Source organism: Anoplopoma fimbria, chromosome 6 (genome assembly GCF_027596085.1).
Source record: "Anoplopoma fimbria isolate UVic2021 breed Golden Eagle Sablefish chromosome 6, Afim_UVic_2022, whole genome shotgun sequence".
NCBI lineage: Eukaryota > Metazoa > Chordata > Actinopteri > Perciformes > Anoplopomatidae > Anoplopoma > Anoplopoma fimbria.
In genome coordinates this window covers 5,597,090-5,613,476 of record NC_072454.1, presented here as the reverse complement: position 1 = coordinate 5,613,476, position 16,387 = coordinate 5,597,090, and the positions used below count along the sequence as shown (strand labels likewise).

At 40.0% G+C, this 16,387-nt stretch overlaps 1 protein-coding gene across 1 annotated transcript in view; it reads left to right on the top strand.

The window, feature by feature from the left end:
* The window catches only part of atrnl1a (attractin-like 1a), a 237,273-nt gene that overhangs the window by 41,489 nt on the left and 179,397 nt on the right, over nt 1-16,387 (top strand). The window contains exons 6-10 of the mRNA XM_054600058.1: nt 365-539; nt 1,346-1,433; nt 5,332-5,578; nt 9,855-10,038; nt 11,828-11,982. Coding sequence (XP_054456033.1) covers nt 365-539; nt 1,346-1,433; nt 5,332-5,578; nt 9,855-10,038; nt 11,828-11,982 — 849 coding nt within the window. The remainder of the gene's footprint in view (nt 1-364; nt 540-1,345; nt 1,434-5,331; nt 5,579-9,854; nt 10,039-11,827; nt 11,983-16,387) is intronic.

Genomic DNA, 16,387 nt, shown 5'->3' with positions numbered 1-16,387 from the left:
GTATTTTTAAATCTCTACCCCTCTAACTGATAAATAATGGAAGCGTATCTATGGCGGTGAATCCTGACTATTGACAAATAAATACTATAGGGAAATATCATTGGACATGTTTTTTTTTGCAATTTTCCTGATAAATTAAAAAAAAACAAGCAACTTTAACACTTCATAGCATCCAAAAAACTTCCTCAAAAGTGATACTATTGTTGATTTGCAGGCTTTTCTCAAATTCCAAAGGGGGGCACCAGCCGGAAATGTCAAACTCATATTTCAAAGATCACACATTGTTCTTTTGATGGCTTTGTGTTTGTGGCTATTAATGCTATTTTAACAAAGTGTGTCCCTCCTCCGTCTCTTTGTCTTATAGGTCCAGACTGCTCCCTGTCCGTTCCCTCCACTGAGGCATTCTGGGTACTGCCCAGCGTCAAACCGTCAGCTCAGTCTCTGGGCCGGGCGTCCCATCAGGCTCTGGTGCATTCTGGGCTGATGTGGGTGGTGGGAGGACACTCGTTCAACTACTCCAACTACCACATGGTCCTCAAGTAAGCCAGTCCGTCCTGTCAAATACTGACATACATTGCACTTTAATGTTCTGCTCGGCTGTTTGGTTAAGCACACTTTGAGTCACTTTATCTTATTGTGATCCGTCTTTTTTTTTTTTAAATGCTTAAAAATCTGCTAAATTTTGCTCCTTACAGGAAGTTAGCAACAAAAAAAGTCTCTCCAGAAAATATGTGAAACTCCGTTAGTTCCAGTTTTCAAATGAAGCATTTTTTTTCTAAATATTGTAGTATCAGAGGTTTATTTGAACATAATTATGTAACTTGATACAACAAAAAAGTAATAATTAGGGTCATATAATTCTCTGAAACATGCTTTAACGCTTAAATTAGCGAAGTTAAGAAAATGTAATTCAATGTTTTTAATATTATCCATGAAATGTTATTCCCTTTTTATTTTACTTTAACTTTGATGCAATATCTATACCTTTTGGTTGAGGCCTATATTTAAAAAAATAAATAAGAAAATAGACTTTTCTCAATGCAGACATTTTGACTCTTTAAATGCAGTGTAACTAATACTATTATCTTCAGCTCCAGATCTAGGGCCTTGGTGTCGTGCATGCTGAATGGAATGAAGTCATCGTTAATTATTATTTGTTCCACCTGTGCTATTATCATTTCTTTGCACAGTTAAAGTAAACCTCTGGAGCACATCTCTGTCCTCCTGCTCTGTAGTACCACTCACAGGGACTTAACTTTGTTAGACTTTAGTATCTGGGAGCAAATATCAAATTATACACAAAGTGATTAACTGTTGAAAACCTTTGATTCATTTCCGTGAACAGCTACAACCTGGAGAGCAGTACGTGGGATGCGGTGCCGGTCAGCAGCGGTCCTCTCTACAGATACGGTCACTCGTTGGCTCTGCACCAGGTAATACAGCTGTGGATGCTACATTCAATACTAAAATACAGTGATGCACTCATATCAGGTGGCAAGTAACAAAAATACTATGCAGTCACTGATGGACAATACAGGGTCAATATTTTAACTAATAAATATCGCCCTGAAACTTCCCAAGTTGATCACTTAGATTAAGACAATTCATTTTTGAATTACAATTTTTTTCTGATATTCTATGTTCAAATATGCAATTGAGGCATTATCTTATTAAATATGTGCTAATTTGCCTACTTTTCCAGAACGGAAATATGAAGATTTGATAAAGCCAGGTTCAAAATTCTTCTTTTATTTTGTTGACATATTACAGTCAAAGGTTTTTTACAGAGGGAATTTTGGATATTTCTTTTTATCCATCCATCAATCAGAAATTGTTGTCAACAGCCATAACGGCCATGTTTTTTAGGAATAAAATGTTGTATAAATCAGGCTATGAATGAAATTTGACCAAACCTCTCTCAAAATATAGACAGGAATGAAATTGGAAAGTTTGGTGTATGCTACTGAAGGGGAGACTTTCTGAGAAAAACTAACTTTTAAAAGATATGTATTGTAAAAATCCATACATTTTGAAGACACTACAGGTGAATAGGGTAAAAAAAATAACTAGTAGATATCACCATGTAACTTCCCCAGTTGATTATTTACATTAAGAATTTTTTATATAGCAAGTTTTCTCAAAATGTATGTTTAAAATATGAAAATGAGCCATTATCTACTTACATCTTGTGAAATTAAGAGAAATTTACACGCACAAATAAAGCAGCAAATAAATGTTTGTAATGGAAGTTTTCTTTCCCCTCGTCTGAAACACTACATGTTACGGAAGCAAATATAGCACAAAATCTCAAAATGTACCAGTGCATAAAAACATGTTATTGCCTGAGGTGTCTCCTCTTAATCTGCCATTTTCAGTATTTAGTCTACATTTCCACAAAAGGTCCATTTGTAAGTAATAATATTTGAGCTTTGGTGTGCTGTCTTCTTCAATGTCTGTGGATCTAACAGGAACACCTGCACAAGTGATCAGTTCACAGTTTGTACAACACTTACGAAGCAAATTAGCATCAATCTTCCTGCCAAGTTTCCATCAGCCAGACATGAAATCCCTGTCGCTCCTTTACACCTGCCACCATCACAGTGTGTGTGTGTGTGTGTGTGTGTGTGTGTGTGTGTGTGTGTGTGTGTGTGTGTGTGTGTGTGTGTGTGTGTGTGTGTGTGTGTGTGTGTGTGTGTGCCGTGTTAATGTGAGTAGTCTTGTTGCATCAGGAGATAGCCCATGGTTTGAACTTCTGATTCTGAAAATGATGTTGTAGCTCATTTATAGAGAAAAAATAATTATGTTGAACTGGAACTTTAAGGCGAAAGATGAATACAATTAAAGCAGTTTGTATTTTACTCCATGATTTAACTTCTCATCAGTTGAGTTTTACATTTTTTATCGTTGATGATAATTACTTAATCTTTTGATGTAATTTGCTGTTCATCTCTGTTTTCTGTTTTAAGTTATTTTAAACTGAATACATTTTAGAATTTGACTGTTAGTCAAAGAAAATAAGCTATTTGAAGACCTACTAATTTGTCACATTTTATAGACTATTTTATATGTTTTTAAATTGATATCCAAAGATGATTTAACAACAAAAGTAATCTTTGCCTCTTTGAAACATTTACACTTTTTCAGAAAACCGGCCCATTATTAACCTTACCTGTGAAGTACAGTCCTCCATGTGTCCCGTATAAATCACTCTCTTCACAGAGCATCAAATGAAGTGTCAAATACTGGGACACTTGCTTGTTTTTGTTTGGAAGAGGTAATCTGATAGTGAAGGACGGAAGGAGAATAAAGATAAACGTCTCTGTTCTGCTGTGATGGAGGTGAGATTTGATCCGGAGCAGGTCAGGGCGTCTGACTGAAGCCTGGAGACGATTTGTAGGCAGCAGTAACTCTCGGCTTGTTTACTGTACACGCAAGCTTTAACTTCAAGGGTGGATGAAATGACTCCTCACTTCATCTCTACAGTGTGCCGCCTTCTCATGAAAACTCTGAAAGTGCAAATTGAAGCATGTTAGTTGATTAATGGAGACTGGAAGGAGCAGTCTGTAGGATCTAGTGGCGTCTAGCAGTGGGGATGCAGATTGCAAGCGACTACATAACCCTTTGCTTAACCCTCCTTTTTCAAGTGTGTCAGAGATGTTTGGTTTGTCCGTTCTGGGCTACTGTAGAAACACGTCGGTGTGAAACCATAGACTCCATGAGGAGGACCCGCTCCCTTTGTAGATATTAAGGGCTCATTTTAAGCTAACGAGAACACAACGAGTCTTAGTTTCTGGAAGTCATCGTTACGAATATGATATTGCATTTCTGCCAAAATATTCCCCTAAATCATACACAATGGACCCTTTAATAGTATAATAGTCAATATTTTCATATTGACAATTAATTAAATTAACTCTGTGTCATGACAGATGTGTTTGAGAGATTAAAAACTCTTTGCAATTGATTGGAAAGTGTATTTCCAAACAATAAACAATATGTTAATAACTAATCCATTGTCCTTTAGGGGCGTGTCTAGTCGGGGTGGTGGCCAGGCCAATTGCTTTTACCCCAGAATTGCTGTTTGCAGCGTTGTTGAGAACCGCTCACTGCCAGTTGACTCCAGGGAAGTTCTAAACAGTTTGATTGAAATGTTAGTATATCAGTCATCCAGCAGTAAAAGTTAACTGTAGTCAGTGAACTTTGGCTGCGGTCGACATGCTTCGCTCTGCTCAAGCTGCTGCACAGAGCACTGTTCGCTGTTTTATTCAAAATGTGATAATATTGAACCCTTCACGTGTCCAAATTGCACTAACACTGCGCACCCCGGGGTCCCCAGCAATACAGCTGCAAAGCGTGAAGAAGATGGCACTAACACTGCGCACCCCGGGGTCCCCAGCAATACAGCTGCAAAGCGTGAAGAAGATGGATGAACGGTTCTACAGATATGCAAAGGAATCACACACATAAACACACAGAGATTCCTTGCTTTATAGTTAGATGCTGCAGCTACAGCAACATCGATTGGTGAAATGGCACCAAATGTGTCATGGTCACCCGGACATCGTCTCCTCAAATGTCATCCAAATGTAATTGCAATAGCACAAAGCACTCAGGTGATATTATTGTTTTTTTTTATATAAGCCCTGTCCTCTGCACTTGAGCAAAACTTGAGGGCCAGCTATAGCAAAACTGTATGGAACACCAATAATCAGAAAAATCAACATTTCACGGCTTGGTCAAGAGATGTTCTGTATCAAATGTAGTAAAGATTTGCTCAAAATGTGTAGCAGAAGTAGCAAAATAACGGATTTCAAAAATCTAAATGGAAAAAAAAAACATCTGATCAAAGATATGCTTGACTTAAATTGATTAATTCATCATGACCAGCAGAATCTAAGAAAAATGTTTTTGAGACTTCAAAAGTTACAAGTCAAAAAGTAAAGTTTGTTGCTATAGTGCCACCATTTGACCAAATTGCATCACCATTCCACAAAGCACACCCACTGAGTGTGATGTTGATCAGTTAAACGGTTGAAAAGATATGCCACGGATAAACACACACAGCCAGATATCCCTCGCTTCATAGTTAGATATGCCAATGTTGTTTTTACGGCTTATTGCACTGCAGCCAAGTGGCCAAAATAAATCAATCAAGGGTTTAAAGAAAGGAGAGACGAAATGAACTGAGGCTGCTGAATCATCATGTTGGCTTCAGGTGTAATGCACAAGTTTTTGAAACAAGGCCTCCTCTTCTCAAATCATACATTTGACCTCAGAGGACAAATTCAACATTGCCTTCTGATATGTTTATGAGGTTTCTCCATCACGTAGGATGACATCTACATGTTTGGAGGGAAGCTGGAGGCCAAGTCGGCCAACGTGACGGACGAGTTGTGGGTGTTCAACATCCCCCGGCGCACCTGGTCACCGCGGAAACCAGCCCCGCCTCCTCCCTACGCCCTGGAGGGGCACAGCACCCACGTGGTGGAGCTGGCCGACGGCGAGCCGGTGATGCTGATCTTCTTCGGCTACTCTCCGGTGTACAGCTACATCAACAAAGTTCAGGAGTACAACATCAGTGAGTGCATCTGCTGACTCGGCTGTCATTGATTTTTCTTTTTCTTTTTTTTCTTTCGTGATTGTTTAATTGCTTTTTATTGATGGAAGTCAAACACAAATGGAAGCTGTTGACATTTACCAGAGGCCATATCGAGTGTTCACACACATCTTTGGTTTTTAATACAGACTCGTTGTCATACTTGGTATTTTTATAATAATTTTATGTATTTTCTTACGCTGAGGATGGATGGGTCATAAATTGACATTCTGTGTGATTAAAACTGCTGAATGAAAAATGAAAACACCACACAAGCTCTAGTCATGTGATTAACACTTCCATCCCACGCTAAACGTTGTTAGTTCTGGGTTGAACACACACTTGGCCTAGGATTTAAGGAAACAAGTTCAAATGACAGGATAATTGCTGCTTATCGACCAGAGATCACACAGATATCTTCTGTCTTATTTTAGAAATCAGACGGGTGAATCCCAGATTTACACCTCAAACAATTCTCTCCCAAAAACGTCACATTAAAGGAACTTAATCCTCTGCTCTGTCAGTTTTACTTTTTAGAGCTTTTTTATTTTACAGTTTCAAAAACAGAGGCAGAAAAAAATCTACTTTTCCTCGTTTAGAAAGTAAAGTCCTGCTGTGAAGGAAAACTTCTGTCTTGCCAAAACTAAAGAAAAAAGAGAGTTTGCAATCAATTATTTTTCCGTGGAACTTTTTTCAGAACGTCATTTAATTTTGTCCTTTCAAGCAGTGCCAAGCAATGTCTCTGCTGTTTGTGACTGACTTGCTCTTAGCTTTCTGTAGTTTAGAAACTAATTACCACATTTGTACACAGTTGCTATTTTTTTTTTCTGTATTTTCAGTGTTGCACCTTGGCCACAAGGAGGAATGTCAAACTTACTGAGTGACAAATTATTTGAACTTAAATTTGAAATGGCTAAATCTAACTAACTTTTTTTCTTGTCGTATAAAGATAAAGTAAGTCGTGTTTCTCACCACGTACTTAGTGGATTTCACAGCATTCCAATTGAAGGGAAATCTTAAAATTCTCCATCGAGCAAAACTTAGACCGAGTTAAGCTTCTTTTACAGTAACAAATGTTTGATGACTCATCATGCACTCAGTGGCATTTACAAAAAAAATATCCATTTGAATAATCTGGTGGCGTTATCTTCATGTACTGCCCACGCAGAGACGGCTGAAAATCTGCAAAGTTTTCCTTTCATCTGTTCTTAGTCCTCTTCCTGATCTCATAACAGGTGAGGGAGGTGTGTCTGTGGAGCAAACGGTCATCTGTAGCTCCCAGTTGTGCTAAATTCTAAGCCCGCCCACTTTTAAGCGTTCCAATCAAATGTTAAGGATCGGAACTGTGCACCCCTCAACGACTTCCTTTTCACTTGGACAGCGATATTTTAGTTAGTAGTGTGCTGGCAGCTTTTGTGGCAGGGTTTGAGAAAATCCCTTTCCTGTTTCAACAAGACAACGCTCCCGTGCAAAAACCAGCTCCATCCATAAATTGTTCTGTGTGATAGAACTTGACCGGCTTGCCCAAAACCCCAGGCAACACCTTTGGGTTGAACTGGACTGTGAGCGGGACCTGATCACACAACATCAGGGTTGACATCCCTGCAGCCTGGTTCCAACATCTGCTAGAAAACCCTCCCAGAGTGGCCTCCACTCTTCTTTGGTTTTGGAATGACATGTTAAACCTACAGATGGGTGTCATATTTTGTTTTCCCTCATACTTCTGACCACTTTTTGTTCTTTTTCATGCATTTGTTGTTTTCCCTGGTTAGCCAGTAGATGGCGGTGTCACACTGTAAACCAACATCGAAGACAAAGTTTGATTTGACACAATCTGGAAAAAGAAAACACACACATGCACATGTACACACCGTCCATTAGACATGCAACACATGTGTGCAGCTACACACACACACACACACACACACACACACACACACACACACACACACACACACACACACACACACACACACACACACACACACACACACACAGTGCAGGGCCATTAAAAGGAGGTGGCACCCCGGCTGGGAGAAGACATTGATTAATGAATCCGATGCGTCCCTTCACTCTCCTCCCTCCATGTTTTTCTGTTTTCCTCTCCCATCTCATCCCCCCTTTTTCTCTCTCTTCTTCTACACGCTCTCATCTCCTTTTCCTCCCTCCGTTCATCCTCCAGGCCTCAGTTTCTGACCCCCGTCCCTCATATCTCCTCACCTTTTCCCCCTTCTCCTTTCCGTCTTATCACTTTCATCTTCACCCACCTCCACCTCTTTTCCTCCATCCTCTCTCTCTCTCTCTCTCTGGCGGTGTCGCAGCGTAAGTCTGCACTGAGCATCATTAGGCTTCAGAGGCTAAGAGTCAGTGCAACCTGGAAGTGAACGGAGGGGAGTGGAAGCAGAGTGTGACTTATGAGCTGAAGGGATTTAATGACCATTCAGAGAGGCAGGTTCACAGCAATTAGCAGCCGGAGATGAGATAAGATTTGACCTTCTTCTCTCTCCTCCTGTCTTCATAGTCGCCCCTCTTTCTATCTTTGTTTCCTCTGTTCTCTCGTCTGTCCTTCTCATGTTTGCTCAGGTGTTTTGCTGTCTGTTGCTGAATTTCTTTTTCACTTTTTAACAGATCTTTTGATATTTAAATGAAAAGATAATGATATATCATCCATTTTATACAGACACCTATACTCTTTGAGGATGAGGATCTGTTCAATTTAGTTGTCAAAGAATTATAATCAAAACATACCGAGTGGAACATTTTGCAGGTGAGAATTAAACTTGTCAGCGCTCTGTGCTAAATTATATAATGCACACAAAGTTTAGTCTTAATGACCTCAAACACATCTGCTTTGTATTTTTGTTCTGAAATGGTTTGCTCCTTATGCCAATATAAGCAGGATAAGCTAAAATCAACCTACAGATGATCAAATATGACCAGCTGTTGCAGTTTATAGTGTTTTTAGTGGAATTTTACAGAGAAATGTAATTATAGTAGTGAGTAGTGAGTTGTTTTAGCAGTCATTTTGTGATCACCAAGTTTGTATTTGGTGTACAGTTCTGTCTCCTTCTGTTTTCCTCTTTTCCTGATGTCCTTGCTTTTCTCTGTATCTTTTTTTGTACTGACCTTTTCCAAGGAGTTTATGTTTTGGTCACATCACTGAATATTATCTAAACTATTCAGTAAATTCCAATAAAGTTTGGTTAAAGGTCGGCCTAGAGTCAAATCATAAAGCTTTTTTTTTGTGCCAGTAGTGCCATCATTTGACCAATTATAACAAACGTTATGTTTTATGTGGGCTAAAATGACTTTTTCCTGGCCTCTTTAAGTGGAGACAAAAATCTCTAAACATAGGCCACACCCATTTCTGCCACGAGGGATTGTTAATGATTTAACATTTTCAAGATTTCCTTCAACAAGTTGACATTTTCATTAAAGTGTGACTTGTTTAATGTTTGAACAGTTTTGACTGTGAAACACATTGTTCATTTTGACGATGTTGCCAGAAATGGATTCTTAGCAATCCAGCAATTTGTTTGGGACTCATTTGAAAGTCAGGGCTTTGTATATTCAGAATATTATTGGTTTTCTTACAGGTAAACGTATAGCCGTTATAACCCAGTGGGTGTACGTTGAGGAAGATTCTTGCTGCAAATTACATTTCAAGTAAAAAAACCCAAAACTAATATGAAAGTTTTTGTGGCGATATCCCCGCTTTGGGTGCTTTCTAGTTCATTTCCTCACTTTCTCCCGCTCTTCTCTCAGTACTACTCGTGCTCTCGGGGGTTTAGCGCTCCATATTACAGCACGTTCACTCAGGCTGTTGAACTTCCTCCTCTTTCTAAGGCTTTGTTTGTCGCATTGTGTCTCTTCTTTATTGGGGTCTGCTCGGATGATGTAATCCCTGCTTGTTTTTTAATAACATTTTCTATGCGCCGGAATTCATCGGTATGCATTACGCTGGTCTAATAAAGGGGCGCTTTTAAATTCAATAAAGTCTAATTTCCTCTCTCTTACTGTTCGGGCTCACTCCCTCTCTCCGCCTCTCTGCTCTTCCCTTCCCTCGCTCTATCTCACCTGCTGAATTAAATCTACTTTGTTTTTTTGGCGTGGAAGTGAAACGCCAAAACCTGCCAGAGCATTAAAAACTTTTAAAGTCTGTATACTTTGATCCATTGCAGTAATCAAACCTCTCTCTCTCTCCTCTCTCTCTCTCTCTCTCTCTCTCTCTCTCTCTCTCTCTCTCTGTGTGTCTCAGGGTCGAACTCGTGGCAGGTGGTGTCTGCTGAAGGTGCCGTGGTCCAGGGGGGTTACGGCCACAGCAGCGTGTACCACGAGGCCAGCGGCTGCGTGTTCCTCCACGGGGGATACAAGGCACTCAGCAACAACAAGTACGGCCTGGTGGACCACATGTACCGCTACCACGTCCACACCAAGACATGGTGAGAGCACGGCCTATAATACTGACACCTACTGACATCTGCAAAGAAAAATGCAAATTGCACCGACATCCATCGCGGCCGTAACAGCTGTCATCCATTATCTGAACCGCTTATCTGCAAGAGAGCCAGAACAAATCCCGTGATGCACTAGGTCATAGGCAGGGTGCATTCTGGGCAGGTCACCAGTCTTTGCAATGCTGACACATAGTCAGACAAACTGAACAAATGCACACCAATGAGCAACTTTTAGTTATTGTATTACTTGGTCATAATGCACAGTAATGCAGAAAATCTTTATTTGACTTTGGTTGAGGTCAAACTTCCTAAAAGTATGTGTCAGTCAGCTGTTTCTAGCTGCGTTTGTGTGTGAGACTATTAGTATATTTACAAAATTCTCAAACTAGAATCTTTTTACATACTAAAAATAAAAGTAAATTTGTGCATGCAGGACGATGGAAACAATGATGCGATTCAAACAAACCTGCAGTGATATTAATGGTTATACTACTCGTTATTATATTATTATTACCTTACAGACATAGAATAAATAAGCGTGCCTGTGTTAGAGAGAGCAGAGGAGGGTGAGAATAGACGGACCTGACAGGAGGCCTGACCTCAGGTGACCCCTGGCAGATGGATGGGTGAAAGGGGGACACTGGACTCTGTCAGTCTCCCCTCTTCACTCTCTTCACATTCACATGCGCACTCGCCACACATGCGACCTGCTGTCTCCCCCGTGGCTCTCACTTTCCACATGGAATTTGTCCCCCGGAGTCAGGTGTCACTTGAGCTGGTGGACTCTTCGAAATTCCCAGACGGAAACATTTGTGGGTATTCCAGCTATTCTATACAGCTAGAGCTCAATGTATGAGGGGGGACGACGACGACGACTTATCTCTGTATTTTTTTATTGATTGATTGAATCCTCTAGTGATAATCTGTGAAAGGTGGCTCTGAGGTTAGCAGGTTGCTTGTGTCAAAATGAGTCAAAACATCCAAAGTAACTATTAAAACAACTTAAAAACAATTTTCTATCATAGTTTTGCTCCGATAAAGCAAACTAAAGTGCTCATACCTCCAAAGTCTCACTGGAAGAAGTGTATCTAGCAATTTGTTGACAAGGTGATGATTCTATGGAAAGGTTAGAAAGGAATTCGCTGAAGCATTTTTTAGTTTTACGGTTAGCATTTATACATTTTCCTGACTCAGTTTCTCCTGTGTGTTCAGCGGTGAAGGTGGATCGCTGTGTTCCCTTTAATAAATGTCAAATATCAAAGTCTCTGGTGGAAAGTCGGAGTTGCTGCGGTAACTGAAGAAGCCACAGAAAGCCACCACAGTTGGTCTCCAATACGTGACCTATGACCTCAAGGACAGACAGGTCACATGCCGCAGACTAAGACCTCCCACAATGTCTGTGCTGAGGGTTTCTGTATGTTTGCATGTGTGTGTGTGTGTGTGTGTGTGTGTGTGTGTGTGTGTGTGTGTGTGTGTGTGTGTGTGTGTGTGTGTGTGTGTGTGTCTGTCTGCAATGCTCCCTTGAAGGAACAGTTGGTACGAAGGGCAGTCACCACAGGTCAGGTCACACAACCAGACAGACGCCATCAATAGCATGGCACCACGGACACACACACACACACACACACACACACACACACGCATAACTGACAAATTAACACTGTCCTAATATGTCTCACTCTGCTGAGTTGCACTCTTTTCTCTGTGTGCTTGTCTCCACCTGTGCGTGTGTGTGTGTGTGTGTGTGTGTGTGTGTGTGTGTGTGTGTGTGCAGGCTGATCCTCGGGGAGAGTGGTGTAGCGCGGTACCTCCACTCTGCGGTGCTTCTGAGCGGCACCATGCTGGTTTTCGGAGGAAACACTCACAATGACACGTCGCTGAGCAACGGAGCAAAGTGCTTCTCTGCGGACTTCCTGGCGTACGATATCGGTGAGAACAAGCACTAAATAATCACACACATACGTACTACAGTATATTTTTTAAATAAATGTTAGGCCCACAGCCATATAGAGCTCCATCTGCTCAGATTGAAACTGTTCTCAAGGACTTGTCCCAGTCTACATCTCCTGCAAACTCCTTGCACTGCACTCCTCCTTTGGTACACACAGAGTTGCCAACCACTTCCTTACACCACATCATACGGAGGCCCAATTTCAATCCGGCACTTCCACCATCTCCCTTCCCACTTCCACTCCTTTTGCAAACCCGCATATTGCCAACTACATCTATTCTCCATCCATTCTCCAAGTTTACATCAATGCTGATGCTTAACCAGCTGCCCAGACAACATGCAACACCGTTTCGTGTTCGTCATGGAAGACAAATGTAGTTCTGTGCGACTACCAGTGCAAACATTTACTCTTAAACGTCTCAAACTGAGATAGACATTTAATATTCTCATACAGACATTAAAACGTTAAAGGGAATACACTGTACTTAGGATTCAATTTTGTATTTGTATGTATAAAACCAAGCAGCTCATAACCATTAGAGGTTAAAAATGAAACAAGGAAAGAAATGACACCAAAGAAGCTTTTTTTTTTTTCGCCATGGATTTAGGTTGCCGCTTCCCAAAGATGCCGATATGAAACCATGTGTTTTTGCCACAGAGATTGCAGTTGTATTTCTACACTCCACCTTAAAACAAGGTGCTTTATTCAGCCGTGAGTGTGGCAACAAACAGTGTAGGAAGGTGTTTGGAGTTTTTTTTTTTACTGGGAAGGAGTAACAATGGGTGTCCCAGCTTCATTATTTGTTTATCAAATATTTTCACCATATTTACAGAAAAAAAAAATCACAAAATTTGTAACCAAATATCTCTATCAATATTGTGATGATATTGTAGGGTTGGCTACTGGAGCGATCACAAACTATTTACACAATTATATTTTTGATAAATAATCAATAGTTATGTGGATAAAATGACTAAAGGCAAATCATAGAACAGCTAGAACAGTCTGGCAAGTTCAGAAAAGTAGCATCACTTTACTGTAATTCAGCCTTTAAAACCAGGAAAAGACAAGGCTTGATATATTAATATTGATATATTGCCTAGCCCAATTCTGCATATGTATTTGGTTGCGATGATAACAATCTTCTCCTCACAATGACCCTCTGAGAAAATAGACATTATTCACTCCAATAGTCACTCACAGTGCTTTCTTACACACAGAAACACACATACATACAAAGATTCTCTTTTTACTGCTGACGCTCTTGTGTGAATCAGAACTGTGCAGCAGCCTCGTTTGATGAAAGGCCCTTAATGTTGCATACTGTATGTATGAAGAGAGGGCCAGGGGGAGGAGAGAGAGAGAGAGAGAGAGAGAGAGAGAGAGAGAGAGAGGCTTACAGTAACAGAGCCAAAAAAACAACAACAAAAGATCATCTAAAAGACAGAGGAGTCCGTGAGGATTGTGTGAGGACACAGAGGCTGCGGGGTAGGTAGGTAGAGAGTATATGGATGATTAAGGATCCCATTACAGGCTACCCAGTAGCACCATAAAGCAGATGGCATGAGGATGTTTCCACCCCTCGACAGGGACGGAGAAACGGAGGGATGGAGGGAAGCTTCGGGAGAGGAAAAAGAGGGATTACACCAACAGGAGAGAAAACAACAGGGAGCGTAGAGAGTTTAACAAGAATCAAAAGGCAAAAATGAAAGATGGATGTAAACGCATGTTGTAGTACACAAAGCAGGAGGAGGACAAAGAGAGACAGAAGCAGGAGGGCTGAGAAAAAGCTTGGCGGGTGAAGTTGCCATGTCCTTGTAACGTTGTGGTGAAGTTGCTCAATTAATTGGGTTCTTTAATGAATTACCTCACGGTCCACTAACTAGCTTTTTTTTTTTTTTAAGAGCTTTCAGTCGTGACCAAAGTTCCAAATTTAGGTGATGTACTCAGCTCCATCATGTAAAGTGAGGGAAACTCCCAAGACCTTGAGATGGGATTAAAAAGCTGCAGAAAAACAGCTGATTTACACATTTAAGAAAAAAAAACCCTGCAAAAGTATGTTTATTTAACTATAAACTAATCATATATCTACGTAATCGTGTCATTGTGTTTGTCTGGCATTATCATTATCATGTCCCCCTCATTATTTTATCTCCCTCTGCTGTAGATTATGTAATGAAAGGGGGAAAACGCCAGAGAGGATCTGGGTGAGATAAGGCAGTGAATGTGAAGAAGCAATAATAAGAAATAAGAGAGCAGAGCATTGAGGAAGGGGAGAGGGATATACACAGAGCGGGAGAGAGATAAACAGTAAATGAGGGAGGGATTTAGGGAGAGAAAAGCTCAGACTATGAATGACCTAAAAACAATAAAGGTATGCCAGGATAGAGCAGATAATAAGCATGTGAATAGAAGGCAAAATCTAAGGTAATGAACAATAAAGTATTTGTGTACCGAGCGTCCCCGTCTTAGAGCAGTTGGGAACAAGTGTTGACAGCTGTGCCTTTTTTTTTATTTATTTATTTTATTCTCTCCCCGTCAACAGTCACAATAAATGTGTGTATTCACGTGTCCCTCGACTCGGCGCAAATACAGCCCTGTCTTTATAAATATCATCATTTATTCATTACCGCTCGTATCTGCGGTTCTGCACAACTTAATTGTCCGCCATCCGCCTCTTTACTTCACCGCAGAGACGCAGGAGAGAGGGAGGGGGAGTGATGGTTGAGAGGGGGGAAACAAAAGGGAAGAGGATGAAGGGAGGGGTGGAGGGTGTGGGATGCTTCAGTGAGGGATAGTGTGGTAAAGGTATTTAGGGCAAAGTAAAAAAAAGTGTGAACTGTAACAGGCAACTTACTGTGCGCCTGCATATTAAAAAAAAAAAAAAGATTAGTTTGTATAACTGAAGCACGTCTCTAATGCATTATACACATAGTTATTATGAGTTATAACCTGCTTGTTGCACTGGATGATTATACTTTTAAGCACTCAAACATATTTATAATGATGTATAACGATAATCATCACCACTTTATAAAGCAAGGATCATAGTGTTTAAGGATCCAGTAGTTATAGTATAGTAATATTAAATATCTACCATTTTCAATCCATTATAATCTCTTTGTAATTAATTATATTCACTTTTATGATGTTTTATAATGTGATTATAAGTTACTCCAAGTGCTTATTGGGTGCTTGAAATATAGTGATTTCTTTTTTTTATTAAATCTTTGCAAGAACAACACACAAAATGTTTTTGTGATCATTGTTTACTTAAAGCAAACAATGATCACTTTGAGTAACTTATAATCAAACTATAATGCATTCTGACATTGATTGTATTGTCTTACAACAATGTGAGTTATAATACATACCAAAAAAAATATAAAAATGAATGAGTGACCAGCGATTATAAAGTGTTATGATACTTGACCATATAAGTCATTATACAATGCTTTATAATCTGTTATATTTGTGTTATAAATCATAATGGATAATAATAAGTGTTTTTAACTATAATTATACAGTTTTATGAGAAGATTATAACACATTGAAAGTATGGTTGTTCTGCATTTATACTTTAAAATGAACCTTTTGACACCGTTCGCTACACCAACAAACACAAAATACATTGTTTGTAACTTCTCTCTGGAGTGACACATGTAAGCATCTTCCAATCTGACACAGTAATCATCAGGGCGGCTTCGTTCATCAGCAGCTTCCAGCCCGATTCGATCGCCTCAGCCTCTGTGGCGGCCTGTTCTTGTTTCTTGACGAGGTTCTGCTGTATGTTCGTAGCACGATAACCAGAGCAGTCTGCAGAGCGTCAGAGGTTCAGCTCAGAAAGGACTTTTCTTACCGAGGTGCTGCTAAACGGTCTCCTATGACCCGGAGGGGGATTATGTGGAATTTAAGTCATCTAGTGAGCCGGTGTGGTGACTGTTTAACACACTGAGGGTTATGATGAGCTTAAGAAACAGTTTAAACCTGAGCCAAATTAAGACTTTCCTGTTTTCTCTCTTTCATTTCGCTCTGCTTCCTCACTGTCTGCTTTTCTCTCCTCTTCTGCTGACTTCAACTACACCGAAAAAAGACAATTTAAGACGGCAAGAAGTGAGAGTAAAGTGGATCACATGGCCAATCGCTTATTTGTTAGACCAAAACATTGCCGATATATTTTTACTTTCTTTATAATGCCTTATTGAGTCATTAAAAGATAATGCTTTAACCTTACAGATAATTGAATTTCAAACCACTTTCCTGCAAACTGTAACCTACTGAAATAATAATTAACATTTCCTGAAAAGCGTTTGCTAATTGTTTCTTACGTCGGTCCAGTTGCAGTTGTTTATAATTTTTTAAGTTTTGGGGAAATTGTTTTG